Here is a 16,029-nt window from a genome sequence, read left to right on the forward strand (position 1 = left end):
CCCCAGTTGCAGTTGTGGGATTCAATGTTCATCTTCAGAATATTAGTCTTGTAAGCAAATTATCTTGAACCCAAATGGTGTATTTCTCCAGAGGCAAAAAGTCTGTGAAATAGAACCATTCACAGTGAAATCCATTTAATCAACTGCTGTTCACTGTTACAATGTATGTCTTGCATGGACTTCAGGCATTTAACCCTATAGTGGTTATGTTACTGGACTAGTAACCTAGATATCTTAATAAATGATTCAGAGACAAGAGTTCAAAACCCACCACAGTAGCTGGGGGAAATAAATTCAAGTAATTAAACATATTTGGAATAATAAGCCAGGAGTGGTAATGGTGACTGGGAAATGGTTACATTTAGTGATAATGATCCATATGTCCAGAAATCCATACGCCCACACGGCCAGCAATCCATACGCCCAGAAAAATGCTCTGTAAATGTAAACTCAAATCCTACCTCAGCAATTAGATAAATGTTAATGAAATACATTTGAAATAGAAAATCAGTATCACATCCAGAAGGCATAATCTCAGAGTAAGTGTCAGAGATGACAAAGATTTTTTTTCTTACAGAGGTAGTGAATAAGAGGGCTTTCCAGGATGGGTCATTAAGTTTACTCAAGACTGAGGTAGATTTGTAATCATTAAGGGTATCAAGGGCTACTGAAATAAGGCAGGAAAGTGGAGTTGAGGATTATCAGATCAGTAGCAATCTCAATGAATGCTGGAGTGGGCTTGATGGGCTGTATGGTCTACTTCTGCTCCCACGTCTTAGATTGTTGTAAAACCTGTTTCATTGACCAATAACAACATTTAAAAGGCATCTAGATAGGTATATGAATAGGAAGGGTGTAGAGGAATATGGGTCAAATGGCTGCAATCAGGACTAAATTAATTTAGGACATCTGGTCGAGTTGGACTGAAGGGTGTTGTTTCTGTGCTATACAGCTCTGTGACTCCAACATAAGTTAGTGTTGATGTACTCAGAACAGGATTTGAGACGCCTGCCTGACCATGGGGGTGGGGGAGGAGAAGCCCCTTTCAGGAAACAAAACTCGCGTCTTTTACTTTCTCTGCCTTCAGATTGAATCTCCCACCCCCTTTCTTATCCCGGACTGTCAAAGGCGGTCATGGTGTCCGCCGATTTACTCCTGAATTCGCCGCTTTACATCTCAATGGGTGAGTTGGGGGGTGGGGGGGGGGGTTGGTTGTTGGAGAGAGAAGAATCAAACTGGGGGCTGCTCGCCATTTGCGGCGAGGTGTCTGTGTGTGTGGTGAGCTTATCAAGTGAGGTTAAATGGGAGAGTCTTAAAAAGGGGAACCCCTCCCCCCCCATACACACACTCCCACCGCCTGGAAAACACTCACTGACCATGGAGGGAGAGAGAGGGGGGAGGGCCTCTATTCATGGCTTGCAGGGCGGAAACAATTCCCTCTGGCGTCCCGGTATGAGAGGTTTGCATGCAAACCCATCTCCCATAAAGTGAAGCAAACGGTCCAGAAAATGCTATTCACCGCCCTGGCAGGAAGGGGGTTGGGTTGGAGATAGAGGCTGGCCTGGATCTCTTGCTGAAATGCACCCAGGCAGCTTCTGTGTATTTTGTTTTACCAACCCCGCCCCTCAAAGTTTGAGTTTCCTACATCCAGTTTTGCAAAGTCAAGTGACATTAGATTTCAGATTTAAGTGGAAACTACACATTCAGACGCTGTCCTTGCTCCCCCTGCTGGTTCGCTACTTTTTAACACACACAAAAAAGTAAGACCACACAGGTTGTTTTTTAAAAAAATATATATATACATTTATATAAACATGCTCCAGAGTGTGACGTGCCGTTTGGCCAGAGTGAAAAAAGATATGTCGCTATGGAGACGAATTCCAGGCTGCGCAATGCTGTTAAAATCGACCAATTGAGTTTGGAAAAAAAAATAAGATTTCTCTCTCTCTCGCTGTCTTTCTCTCCCCCTCCATCCCTCGGTTTGGGGAGAGAGGGAGGGGAAAGTTGGACAAGAGTTTGAGCTTGCTAAATCAGGCGTGATGTGGAACACTGGAGAGCAGCTATAGTTTACAGAGAGGGAGAGAGAAGGGGAGTCTGTGAGAAAGAGAGTACTTTGACAATTTGCATCTGGCGCAAAAAAAAACCCGCGGCAAATTTCTGTGAGTTACAATTGCGAGGATTCCAGGACAAAGGGGAGGGAGGGTGGATTGTAACTTCAGTTCTCCTGCCGATTTTCAGTATTCTCCTCGGAGACAAGGCTGGATGAAGTTTTCTTGTTTGGTTCCTCGAGTAGATTTCTGACTTTCTTGTTGTGGGAAGAGCGGTGGTGAGTGTAAATTTGTCTGGGAGAGTGAAGGAAGTGGGTGGGAGATCACTAACACCCGCTGTTATGCAACTGAGAGGGGGCTTTGGAAAAAAGCAGACCGGCGGGCCGGCTTCAGGATGCAACCGATCCGGTCGCTTTGAGCCAGGGAGTTACGGATGGTGTTGAAGAATGCTCCAGGCCGCCAGGGTCAGTTGGTACTCTCTGGCGATCTTGGCTTGTCTGAGCTCGGTGAGCGGGGCCGAGTCGGTGTGTTGGCAAGCGGTGCTCCGTTGTCAGGAGGAGAAAGAGTGTAAGTGGGCGTACAGTCAGTACAGCGCGGCTTGCGAGCCCTTCCTCAAGGGCTTGAGGCGCCAGTGTCCCAGCCACTGTATCGGCGCCCTGGTCAAACTCAACCAGACCCAGAACGGCCCCGACCTGGAGAACTGCGACTGCGATCAGGATGTGCAGTGCAGACGGGCCAAACGGGCCATCGAGCCGTGCATGCCCAGGCGGTACCGGGGCCAGTCGCCGGACGCGGCCGACCTCGGGTGCACGGCGGCCCGTCAGCGCTGCGAGAAGGAGTCGGTGTGTCACGGTGCCATGAAGGAGTACCTGTCCAACTGCGGGCAGCTCTTCAACGGCAAGCGCTGCACCGCCGTCTGCAAGAGCACCATCCAGCACTTGCTGTCCATTCCCAGTGGGATCTTGCTGAACACATGCGTCTGCGACGGGGTGGAGAGACCCTTCTGCGAGGTGGTGAAGGAGAACATGGAGAAGTTCTGCTCCATCGAAGGCCCCTCGCTGTTTACGGCCACTCCGGACTCGGAAGAGAACTATGAATACGACGATTATGAAATGAACAAAACGGATTTAAGAGCAGAAACTACAGACGGAGAGAACTCGCCACTGAATGACTCCTCAGGACTGGAGACACACACGTGGTGTGCTCTCCTCCTCCTTCTCCTGAACTTGTGGTTTCCCTAATACTTTGTGCAAACAGTTATTTGCAGGTTTGTGTTTTTTTTTGTCAGTTTTTAATTATTTGTAAACTCCGCGTGTATCAGGCACCGTGCGCCTCTAGTGTTTACAAAACACTAGACTGAAGTTAGGCACATCATGGGCGGATCAAATTAACTTGGGTTATACACGATTTGGAGATGCCGGTGTTGGACTGGGGTGTACAAAGTTAAAAATCACACACCTCCAGGTTATAGTCCAACAGGTTTAATTGGAAGTTCCGAAAGCTAGTGCTTCCAATTAAACCTGTTGGACTATAACCTGGTGTTGTGTGATTTTTAACTGGGTTATACACGCTTTTCCCCCACCTCCGCAAATCGAGTTTTACAAAGATTTAACTTTTCTGAAAACATTTCACACATATAAAGCGGGGTATTTTAAAGTTCCTCATCGAAACTTCCTTGGGACCTGACTCGATTTAAAATTAATAAAACAGAAGAAAAGGCGTGTACAAATGTTTCTTTTCGATAGTTCAGTTGAACTTTAACACAATAAATGGCGAACACTTGAGCCGCTCGATATTTCGATTTGCAACTTTTCGAAAACTTTTGTATAAACGATGGAGATTTTTGGACACTATTTATGGATTTACAACTAATACATTTAAAAAAATAAATTCCGATTACAGTTTTGTATCTGCTTTGTCTAGTCCTGTTTTTGCCTGATCTTCTCGGCTTCAAAAAAACCTTCCATCTCCCCCTCCATTGACCTGTTGTTCGTCCGCACGTCTGACATTCTTGACTCCCTCGGTCGGGTCACCAGTTTCCCCCCCCCCTCCCCTGCCAGCGATTCCATTCCATCCCCCCAAAGCCATTGCATCACTCTGTTCCCAAACTGGGTGACCTCTTCAATCTTTTCAGACCCCATAAATCTTCCCCATCACCAGGATTGCTCGCCCAGGTCTGCATCGCCTCCCTCCCTACCTTGGCTCTTCTGAACCCCCTTCTGCTTGTCTGTTACCACCTCCAGCGTTTGACAGAATTCTCAGCCTCCACAAAGCTGGGAGAGACAGTGGTGGACGTCACCATTGTCCAGAGGCTCATTAGAGAGGGATGACCTGGTGGTAGTTTAACCGGAGGGTAACCATGCCTTCGGGGGAGAGAAAGACAAGGAGCGACCCTTGTGGTAACCTCAGGCGGCGATGGGATTTGAACCCCCGCTGTTGGTATTACTCTGCACTGCAGACCAGCTGGTGCTGTTGTCACTAGTCCAGCCATGTGGAATCCCAAGCCAATTCTCGACTGATACAGTTTTGCATCCTACCATGCGAGATGATGAGCTTTAAATTAATTTTTGAAAACGAGACATCTGGAATATAGGTGGAGAACCATTTTTATGGCCATGTCCTTTTTTTACCACCACGCCACCCTTACCTTCTCTGCCCTCCATGTGACTCCAAACCCAAAGCAAAGTGGTTAACTCTTCACAGAATCTCAGAAGTGAAGAAAGAGGCCATTCAGCCCATCATGTCTGCATCAGATAGCTCTTAAATGCCCGCTGGGCAATAAATACCGGCTTAACTAGGGGCACGCACGTCCTGTGAATGAATGAAAACTATGTTAAAGATTTTCCAGCCATCATACCAAGTCCAGCTTGTTTACTTCCCCTCTGCTCTCACCGATTTGTTCCTCGTACCTCAACATCTGGACCTCTCAATGTCCAAGTCTGTACCTACAATCTTCAACTCCCAATTCTCTTCAACTTTCACACAATTTGCACATCCTTCCCACATTGTTACCCACAACCCTATTAAATAAATGTGCTTTCAAAAGTATTTCCTTAAAAAAGTCCACCCTGGGTCTGGACTGTACATGCTTTCTGCCAAGTTTCCCAGTTCTGCTTATCCCCTTGTAATTTCCTTTATTTGGGTTTAAAATACTTGTTTTAGGTTTGAAACACTAGTCTAGGACCCACACTTGTCAACTTCAAGCTAAGCCTGAAACTCTACCGGGATATATGATGATCATTGTGTGGAGACAGTGATATAATAATCAAATCCGACGAGAGCAACTTGTTCAAGTTCAACTCACAATAATCTGTAACAGAAAGGTATCAGTAAGGGTGACCATGAAACTATTGTAGATGTTATACAGTTCTTTAAGGAAGGAAATCATCAACTGTGCCTGGTCTGGCCTACATGTGACCCCAGATTCACAGCAAAGTAGTTGAATTGTGCCAGGGCAGCACTATGGCTCAATGGTGGGCTGTTGCCTCACAGCACTAGGATTGGATTCCAGCCTCAGGCAACTGTCTGCGTGGAATTTGCACATTCTCCCCATGTCTGCGTGGGTTTCCTCCCACAGTCCAAAGATGTGCAAAAACAAAAGTTGCTGGAAAAGCTCAACAGGTCTGGTAGCATCTGTGGACAGAAAATGCCTGTTCTAAGGAAGGGCCACTCAACCCAAAACATTAACTCTGATCTCTCTCCACAGATGCTACCAGACCTTCTGAGCTTTTCCAGCAACTTCTGTTTCTGCTTCTGATTTACAGTATCCGCAGTGTTTTCCATTTTTATTGCCAAAGATGTGCAAGTTAGATGGGTTGTCCAAGCTAAATTGCCCATACTGTACAGGGATGTGCAGACTAGATGGGTTAGCCATGGGAAATGCAGGGTTATAGGGGTACGGGGAGGGGTGTGTTGTGTTCTTTGGTGGGGGGCATCCGATGGGCCGAATGGTCTACTTCCGCACTCCAGGAATTGTATGATTCTAAATACCCTTTGAAATAGCTGAGCGTGTCAGTCAGGTCAAGAGGAATGGGCAAGAAATGCAGTGAAGTGATAAAACATTGTCAATGAACCAGGGGCTAACTTTATAATTCCCTCCACTTTAAATATCCTGAACACTTCTTTCTTTTTTAGCCCTCGGACAGACATGCGTTTTTCACTCCCCACATCTTCGAATTACAGGTTGATTCGATGTTAATATTCTGTCCCACGTATAGTAGCTGTAAAACAAAACACGTGGCCAAACAACACGTTGGTTGAAATGTGCCAATCCACCGACTCAACAAGCCACTCCCGCCTTTGGAGCTTTTTTTTTAAAGAAAAGTTTTATTTTCATTGTCCTTTGCGCTTCATTATCCAAATATTCAAATAAACAGTCCTGAGCCTCGAAGCGTGGCGGGTGTAAGACGTGTTGCAGTATGATGTTGTTTATTAAACAGAGTGGGACCATCTGTATATATCTAGCTCCCAGTGAACTCTCCCCGAGCGAGTACAGAAACTGCTCCAAGTTACGTAAACATTTCCAAAGTAAGCACACACAGGAAGTTGTGGAGTAGGAGGATGGGGGGGGGGGTGCAAACAATGAGCCATTCTTGGATACAGGGGGAGCAATGATCTCAATAGGGATTGAACAGTAGTGGGGGAAGGTCGGTTGAAAATAAAGCACACAAGGGATTCGGTTTGCAATAGAGAGACAGGACTCCAGCTTTTGTGTTCCACTGAAACGACGTTCCCAGAATAATGTGGTTGCTATTACAATTTTACAGCCACATGCTTAGACATTTAATCGCACTCTCTTTGGTCTCGTTTCATTTACGTACAGTGTATTTTTTTAAAAAGTGGCAGCAATTGCACATCTGCCAATACCTGGGACATTTATTTGCAATCTGGCCGTTTTCAAGACCTGTCTGATATACACAACAGCAACGGCGGATTAAACTCTGATTAAATTACCCGCAGCTCCACAGTTAAAAGGTTCAATTCTTTAAACACCCGAGGGGGATTTCAGTTTCTGAACAAGTGCTCCTTACAGATTCTTAAGTGTGATTTTACACTCTCGCCCCTTCCAGTCCAGTGCAATATTACCGAGTGTTCTCGCCGATTACAGTGAGCGCCACTGAAATTCTTGGAAGAAAAATTCCAAAGAACGCAAAGGTTACAATTTCCAAGTTCTCCTCGAATTTTGCTCTCTGTTCTCCCGGTTTGTAAAGTAGCAAACCGGGACTCACATTCTCCCCACTCCCCCTTCCCTTTACAGTTTGGCTCTCATCTCTAATTCTTCTTTCAAGTTCGGATAAAGGAGCTATTTTGATTTTTAAGAAGTTGTTGCCGAAGGGAACACGAGGGTGGACACGTTCGGAAACTGCGGAGCCTCGTGGTTTCAATAAAACGGGAATCGCTTCCTAGACATTTTCTCTAATCAATCTATCCAGACATGTTGTGGAACATCTCTGGAGCAGGTGAGACTCAGCCGCCCCCAGTCCCGCTCCTCCCACTCCAGAGGCAGGGACGCTACCACTGCACCACAAATAATCTACAGGCTGGCAGTGTGCATCTCTCACATTTAGACTGGTGCTGGAAAAGCCCAGCAGGTCAGGCAGCATCCAAGGAGAAGGAAAATCATTTCCTGATGAAGGGCTTTTGCCCGAAACATCGATTTTCCTGCTCCTCGGATGCTGCCTGACCTGCTGTGTTTTTCCAGCACCACTCTATTCTTGACTCTGACTTAGAGCATCTGCAGTCCTCATCTCCCACATTTAGACAGGGTTCATAAGCTGGACCCCAATATACAAGTGGGTTTAAAGGTCCAATCTTTAAATACTACATCTTAAAAACAAGGAGACGAAGCTAATTTAAAAATCGAATCTGTATCCTATCATTTCAATTCAATCAAATGTGCACATATATGATTTTAAAATTTCTTAACCGGTGCGTTGCTGGGGCGGGGGCAAAATGAAGGTAAATTAAAATGGGGAACAGATCGCAACACTAACAAATTTACATAAAACTCGACATACACTCTCTTGTTTTTAACTAATGAAAAAAGCAAAGGATTTCGAAACATGAAAACCTGACAGAGCATAAAAAGCAGGGTAGGATTGGAGTTAAATTGGAATAGGCATCAGAACAGGGGCAGGGTCTGCAGATTTTAATTGACTGTAAAAAAATGCTCATACAGTACACGCCTACAGCTCCACGTGGAGATGTTCCAGGGTGAGTCAAACTGGATTGAGGGATCAATAACATTGTCATTAACTCGCCAATCTAAACAAAATTGGTCTCTTGAAAAAGTGCAGGAATTGATTAAACACTTCAAATGACTCCTTCAGATAATGGGTCAGACTATTTCTGGAGGAGGGATACAGCCCATACAACTGTCAAGTGGCCGTTTGCTTTGTCATTCAGATGAGCCTGGCAAAACAATGACTTGTTCATCTACCAGCGACAGCTCCAAAAACTGCTGAACCCAACCCTTTTACTGTCTTGTGTGAGAAAATGTCTCTGGGCGGGCGCGGGGAGGAAACACACGTGATGGGAGGGGGGGGGGGGGGGGGGGGGGGGGGGGGAGGGAGACAGAATATTTCACCATTTTCTTTCCCTACCGTACTTCGAGTTGACGAATTTACTTTGGCAACTCGCATCACAACAGTACCGGAGTGTGATCCCTTCAATTGACCTTATGGTCTTTCCTACTATTTGTAGATTTTATGGAGTCATAGAGCACAGCTCATCGAGTCTGTACCGGTCAAAAACAACCAGCTAACTATTCTGATCCCATTTTCCAGCACTTGGCTCACAGCCTTATATGCCCCTTAGCATTGCAGGTGTGCAATAAATACTTCGTCGATGATATTAGGGCTTCTGCCCCTCCTATCTTTACAGGCTGAGACTACCAATCTTTACGACAGAGTCTTGAAAAACAAACACTGCCGGTAGTGGAAGCTGTCAAACAGATAAAAATACAAATGGAAATTCCAAACCTTCATAATAAATAAAGTTGTAAATACTCAGGAGCAGGTCAAGTAATATCTGTGTATTGAATCCTTACAGGGTGGAAGCAGGCTATTCGGCCACTGAATCCACCCCGACCCACTCGGATCCTACCCCTGTAACCCTACATTTCCCATGGTTAATCCACCTAGCCTGCACATCCTTAGACACAACTGACAACTTAGCATGGCCAATCCACCCCAACCTGCACTTAAATCTTAGGATTTACAGCTACTATTACAACGACAGTCGCTGCTGTAATGTAGGACACACATTGTATGCGCAACAAGGACCCACAGAAGACAATCCTTGATGTTGGTTTAAGAATCATGGGCGAGGATTTGTCTGCTTTTAGAATAGTGTCATGGGATCCTTCAGATGGGCGAAAGGACAGAAAGGGCCTCAGTTTATCAATTCATCCAAAAGTCAGCACCTCTGACAACGTAGCACCCTGCACGTCAGCCTGCATCCTATGCTGAAGCCTCCAGCGTTTCATTTTAAAACTTGGTATGACACCCCATTCTCCCCCCCCCCCCCCTCCCCCCACCAAATCAGCCAACGCAAATTTGGAAAAGCAGCTCCATTTCTGACTGTCACCCAGCTTCGGTATCACTTGCTTAACGATCTTTCTGCCAAGTTGGCCAAACCTCTCTCTAATTCTCCTGGAATTTGCCAGCAGACCATTTTTGTTTTAGTAGTCAGATTTTTAAATAATTAATAATTGCAGGAGTTAATCACTGACTCCTATGTAGTTGTCACCTTAATTCATCCCCGTTTTTAAAACAACTTATGCCTATATAACAAAAACAGAAGTTGCTGGAAAAGCTCAGCAAATCTAGCAGCATCTGTGGACAGAAGTCAGAGTTAACATTTCGGGTCGAATGATCCTTCTTCAGACACTCTGTTTTCTCTCTACAGATGATGCCAGACCTGATGAGCTTTTGCAGCAATTTCGGTTTTTGTATCTGATTTACAGCATCCACAATACTTTTGGTTTTTATTGTGCCTATATAAGTCTTGTAACATTGTACACCACAGTGAAGTGGAGGATAAATTTAACGCGGTGCCTCTTCAGGAAATATTTGGACTGGTGTTTAAATGCTTGGACAAAGTAGCAGGTTTTGAGAAACAATGCAAAAGACAGAGAGGGGGACAGAGAAGTTCAGGGCGGAAATTCCAGAGCTTAGGATTCAGGCAGCTGGAGGTAACATTAAAACCGTTGTCTGTTCCTCAGACAGACGTAGAAATAAGCCAAAAGATGCCATTTGGTTAAAAGGTTAGGACGTGCAATTTAAGCTGACTTGTCAGCTTTTCGATCTGAACTGCACTTTTGATAGTGAGTTAGGTAGTGGAGAGTGGGGAGTCTTCTACAAAATTGGGGAGAGGAGGAGAAGACAAAGAGGGAAGGAGATGACTGGAGAACTCTAATGAGTTTAGCTCCTGAACCATCCATGTACGAAGCTGAAGGAAAATACACACACACCCACAATCGCCCCCCCCCCCCCACCAACACACACTCACACCCCCAAATCCCCACACACACCCAACCCCTCCCCCACACACACACCCACCCCCCACACACCCGCACACCCCCACACACATACATACACACACAAACACATCCACACACAGATACATACATATCCACAAACACCCCCACAAACACACACATATACATACACATCCACACACACACCCACACACAGATACATACACACACATCCACACACACACCCACACACAGATACATACACACACGTCCACACACACACCCACACACAGATACATACACACATGTCCACACACACACCCACACACACGTCCACACACACACACGTCCACACCCACACACACACACACACACCCACACACCCACACACAGATACATACACACACGTCCACACACACACCCACACACAGATACATACACACACGTCCACACACACACACCCACACACAGATACATACACACACGTCCACACACACACCCACACACAGATACATACACACACGTCCACACACACACCCACACACACATCCACACACACACCCACACACAGATACATACACACACGTCCACACACACACCCACACACAGATACATACACACACGTCCACACACACACCCACACACACGTCCACACACACACCCACACACACGTCCACACACACACCCACACACAGATACATACACACACGTTCACATACACACAGATACATACACACGTCCACACACACAGATACATACACACAAACACACCCACACACACAGATACATACACACAAAGACACCCACACACACAGATACAAACACACAAAGACACCCACACACATACACACCCACACACAGATACATACACACCCACAGATGCATACACACCCACAGACAGGTACATACACACACAAACACACCCACACACAGATACATACACATACACACACAAACCCATACACAGATACATACTCACACAGATACATAGACACACACACAAACTTTCAGAATTAATGACCAGATCTTTACAAATGTCCATTCAGTTCCCAAATCCTGCACATCTATCAGCTGTCACCTCTCCTGAACAGTTCCGACCAATTATCTCAAGTTTAAACACTCAAAATAACTCCCATGCTTAAAAGAAACCCAGAGACCAACACCACCAGCAGGTAAGAAACACAGACACATTATTATTTCTAAGTTTAGTTTCATAAAGGCAGTGTGCATAATAAGACCATTTCATTGATCTTTATTCTATCTTGAGGTAAGTTCTGAACTGAATCAGGTTTTAACATGGGATAGCCTCCTAAGTTGATTGGAGACCTCTGAAATGTAAATCTGTCTATGGGTTTGACAGGGGCAGATGTAGAGTAAGGATCCTTTCTACTTGTGGAAACATTGTAAACAGGGTGTCATCAATATAAGACAGTCATCAATAAACCCAATAAGTCAATCAATAGACACTTGTTGCCCAAGTAGAATAGGAGGGATGAGCAGCTCTGATACATTTCAGGAAAAAATGGATAAACACATAGCAAACCTTCCATGGCCTCAAAGACCTCAATCAGGTCATTAGGACACACATATTCAATACAACCCACATGTTTAAATTTCAATTTCTAAAATTCAGTGCAAGAGGAAACAGTTGAATCAGCCCTTAAATTATTTCTAGACAGTAAGGTAAAACTATTCAAAGCATTAACATTACTGGAGTCAGGAACAAACAAAACTTGCAAGAAACATAAGCTATCATAAAACTGATTTGCTACATTACATGTACAAACTGCTTCACAGGCTAAACGACATTCTGTTTACAAGAGGTCATGTTAACTTATTTGTAAGTTTGAAATGTTTAACTACAATGACCAGCGATGTTAAACTCAGTTCCATCTCCCAGGGTATTTCATTGGGGCTTGGGTTTCGTCATTCTGGCTTTGAGAGCTGTGGCTCCAAATGAGAGATGGAACCAAATGAACTGAGCAAAGAATTCACCTCCCGCCCCCCCACCCCACCACCACCCCCTTCGTAAAGCAAAGAAGATGCCAAGATTGCTTCTTGGGTAATGTGGAGAAGGGGAGAGAAATGGCCAGATTAACAGATAAAACAGTGTCGCCGCCTGCTCCTATGTTATGTTCCCCTCCACCCTGAACAGGTGTGGAGTAAGGCAAGTGTTTTCCAGGTGACTGAGGCGGTGGGCAGGATGGTGGAAATTATGTTGATGAAGCTTATCAGATTGCATTTCAAAATAAAAAGCTCCCAGTGCAGCTGTGATCTAACTGAATGATGGTACAGGCTGGTAGGCCTGAATGGTCTCCTCCTCTTCAAGCTACAGCTGTATATGCACAGGAGGTTGGTACCTGGTAATGATGATCCGTGGTCTGCTGCACTCATCCTGATCACTTCAAAAGGGTGTTGCAAGATGGTCTTTGCCCTTTCTTACATATTGTATATTTTTCTCACTTCTCCCAGGAGACCAGATGAGTACAGGAGGCATGTGGAGTGAGTTTATCAAGAGATACCCTGATTATGAGGGATAGGTTGGAAGGGCCAGTAGGTTTTTTTAAAGTTCCTGCCTGTCACTGGGTAAATTCCAGAAACACGAGAACTTCTCGGAGCAGAATTCCCATCAATTCCTAGTGAGCTTTCCTACAGGTACCGGTATACTCAGGATTACAGCAGGGAGGGCAAAACCGAACCCCACCCCTCTCCCACAAAAAGGATTGGCAGGACACATGAGCAATTTCAATCAATAAATAACTGGGGCAGGGGTGCAGAGTGCGAGGATGGCAGGGTGTGTGCTATCGAATGGATGCCACTGGACTACCCCTCACCATCCAGGAACCCTGGTACTCAGAGAAAAACATACAAGACTGAAATAGGTTAACAACGTTAAGCTCAAAATGTAGCATTAGAGTAGGCATAATGTCAAGAAACAGTGAAACTAATGCTGGAACTGGACAAATCTTTAAGGACCTTTTAGAATTTCTTCTTGGAAGTTTGGCAAATTCTCTCGCGCGTCAGAAAGAATTTAGTCAGTAATGCCAGTTGGAGCCATTCTGGTTAGATTTCAAAAAGGTACTGCGTTGCAAAAAGGTTTGGGATGTCTATAGTGCAGTACCATTTATTTGCAAATTCTCTCTTTTTCTAAACTGGTTAATCTTGTTGTCTGGATGGTTACTTGATATCTGCATTTCCGCATCCAACCAATGGATACAAGTATCCCACATATGTAAGGCAAAACAGGATGATTAACAGTAGCCATGACCAGAAAGCAGCAGGGAGTTCATTTCCAAATTCAGCAGTCTAATCTAGGCCAAAATTAAACAGGACTGCTCAAGTAGCACAAATATTACCTTGTACCCATGAAAGGTTAAACATCCTGGACTGTGATTGTGGAAAGAGCAACTTATCGCCAAAGCTTTTTCTCTTGCTTTCATCAGGACAAATGCAAGAATGCCAAAATTTCAACTGTCATATTAATTTATATGACGTGAGATGAAGTAGCATTCCAGTGCCAGGTTCATGGGCTGTCTGTTCCAGCAATTCAGCTGATTGAATCAACAGCATGTTCCGTTCATTTTTAATAGGCAGATCCAGACCAAACTCAGCCAGCCACCACCTCCAAACACAATGCAGAACCTCTGTTAGATGTAATTCCATGAAGGGGCAGCTGCGGAGTGATCCAGAGTACGCTAATAGCTACTCTTACAGCAAACGTAGGCAATCAAATTAAGATAATCGGACTCATAACATGGCTCATTTACACTTGCAAATGGGGATGTATATTCATTCGCATTAACCTACTATTTGCAAACCAAAGGAATATGTTCAAGCCTCGCACCTTTCTGAACCAGCCGGGATTTTGGGGAATCATACTGTTCTTTGTTGCTATCTTGAGGGCAGCACCTCAGCTGGACTTGACTTGCCAACCAATGGGCATTCTTTTCTCCTGGAATATAAACTTGTGATTGTTTGAAATTTGGCATTCTTGCTCTCGTCCTGATGACCGCAAGGTGAAAACCTTCGATGATGTGTCTCTCTGTTCAGCAATATTCAAGTTCTGCGATTTTCTTTTAAAGTGCAAGCATAAAACTGTTTTCCAGAAAGACTCTTGTACCGATATGATTTGTGGTAGTCATCATTGCTTCAGTCAAGAGATTGTGATTCAATATCCTCAGAGTTACGTCCAGAAGTGCTTGGACCTTGCCCAGGGAAGACAGCAGCCAGATGTCAGCATCAAAGTGAAATTGATGCATGTGATCATTGGAGTGAACAACCTGCAGCACAAATTAAGAACAGAATAAAATTACAACTTAAATTTGGACAAGTGTGCTTTCTCCCCTCCCCAGCCTTTCCTCTCAGGAATTGTGGCCGTTATTAGCATGGACATCAGGCAGAACTTTCCTCAATACAAAGTGCATTCCTAGACCACTCTTAACACGATAAATATATCCCAAATTACTTCAGAGGAGTGTTTATCAAGCTTTATCTGACATCAAGTCATAATAAGACATTCAGAGAGCTGATCAAAAAAACTGACCAAAGGAGTTGGTTTTAAAGAGCGTCTTAAAGGAGGAGAAACAGAGACAGACAGGCTTACAGAAGGAATGAGTTTGAGTTTAATTTATTGTTGTCACATGTACCAAGATATAGTGAAAAGTGTTGTTTTTCATGCTCCACAAGCCAATCGTACCATATAAAGCGGTAACAGAAATAGAGTACAGAATTTTTTTTATTCACTCATGGGATGAGGATGTGGCTGGCCAGGCCAGTATTTATTGCCCATTCCTAATTGCCCAGAGGGTATTTAAGAGTCAACCACATTGCTATGGGTCTAGACAGGGTAAAGATGGCAGTTTCCTTTTCTAAAGGACATGAATGAACCCAATGGGTTTTTCAAACAATTGACAATGGACTCACGGTTGTTATTAGATTCTTAATCCCAGTTTTTTAAAAAATTAGTGAATTCAAATCCCACCACGTGTCATGACGAGATTTAAACTCCAAGACATTATCTAGATCTCTGGCTTAACAGTCCAACAGTAATACCACCAGGCCATTGCCTCCTCCATTTTAGCTACAGAGAAGGTGCAGAGAGAGATATCAACATTAACATTGGAGAGGACCATTCAAAAGTCTGATAACAGCAGGGAAGAAGCTGTTCTTGAATCTGTTTGTACGCGTATTCCAACTTTTATATCTTCTGCCCAACTGAAGAGGGTGGGTGAGAGTATAACTGAGATTTGATGATGTTGACTGCTTTCCTGAGGCAGTGGGAAGTATAGATGGAGTCAATGAGTGGAAGGCTGGTTTGTGTGATGGACTGGGCTGTGTTCATGACTCTCTGCAGTTTCTTGCTGTCTTGGGAAGAGCAAGTGCCAACACACGTGATGCATCTGGATAGGATGCTTTGACTGTCACGTCGACATGGGTGGACCAGGACAGATTGTTAGTGATCATCACTCCCAGGGACCTGTTGTTTTCGACCCTCCCCACTTC

The 16,029-nt window shown here is 44.6% G+C and overlaps 2 protein-coding genes across 3 annotated transcripts in view; one reads left to right on the top strand and one right to left on the bottom strand.

Moving 5' to 3' along the window:
• Positions 1–1,837: 1,837 nt before the first annotated feature.
• Positions 1,838–3,957, top strand: LOC140458425 (growth arrest-specific protein 1-like). The gene has a single exon (XM_072552962.1). It carries the CDS (start codon positions 2,495–2,497, stop codon positions 3,287–3,289), a length of 795 nt encoding a protein of 264 aa, XP_072409063.1. The 5' UTR covers positions 1,838–2,494; the 3' UTR covers positions 3,290–3,957.
• An 8,589-nt stretch (positions 3,958–12,546) lies between these two features.
• The window catches only part of ulk3 (unc-51 like kinase 3), a 55,435-nt gene continuing 51,952 nt past the window's right edge, over positions 12,547–16,029 (bottom strand). For both annotated transcript variants that reach the window (XM_072552965.1, XM_072552964.1), the window contains one exon: positions 12,547–14,807. In XM_072552965.1, coding sequence (XP_072409066.1) covers positions 14,791–14,807 — 17 coding nt within the window. In that variant the 3' untranslated portion in view covers positions 12,547–14,790. The remainder of the gene's footprint in view (positions 14,808–16,029) is intronic.

Source organism: Chiloscyllium punctatum, chromosome 33 (genome assembly GCF_047496795.1).
Source record: "Chiloscyllium punctatum isolate Juve2018m chromosome 33, sChiPun1.3, whole genome shotgun sequence".
NCBI classification, from domain to species: domain Eukaryota; kingdom Metazoa; phylum Chordata; class Chondrichthyes; order Orectolobiformes; family Hemiscylliidae; genus Chiloscyllium; species Chiloscyllium punctatum.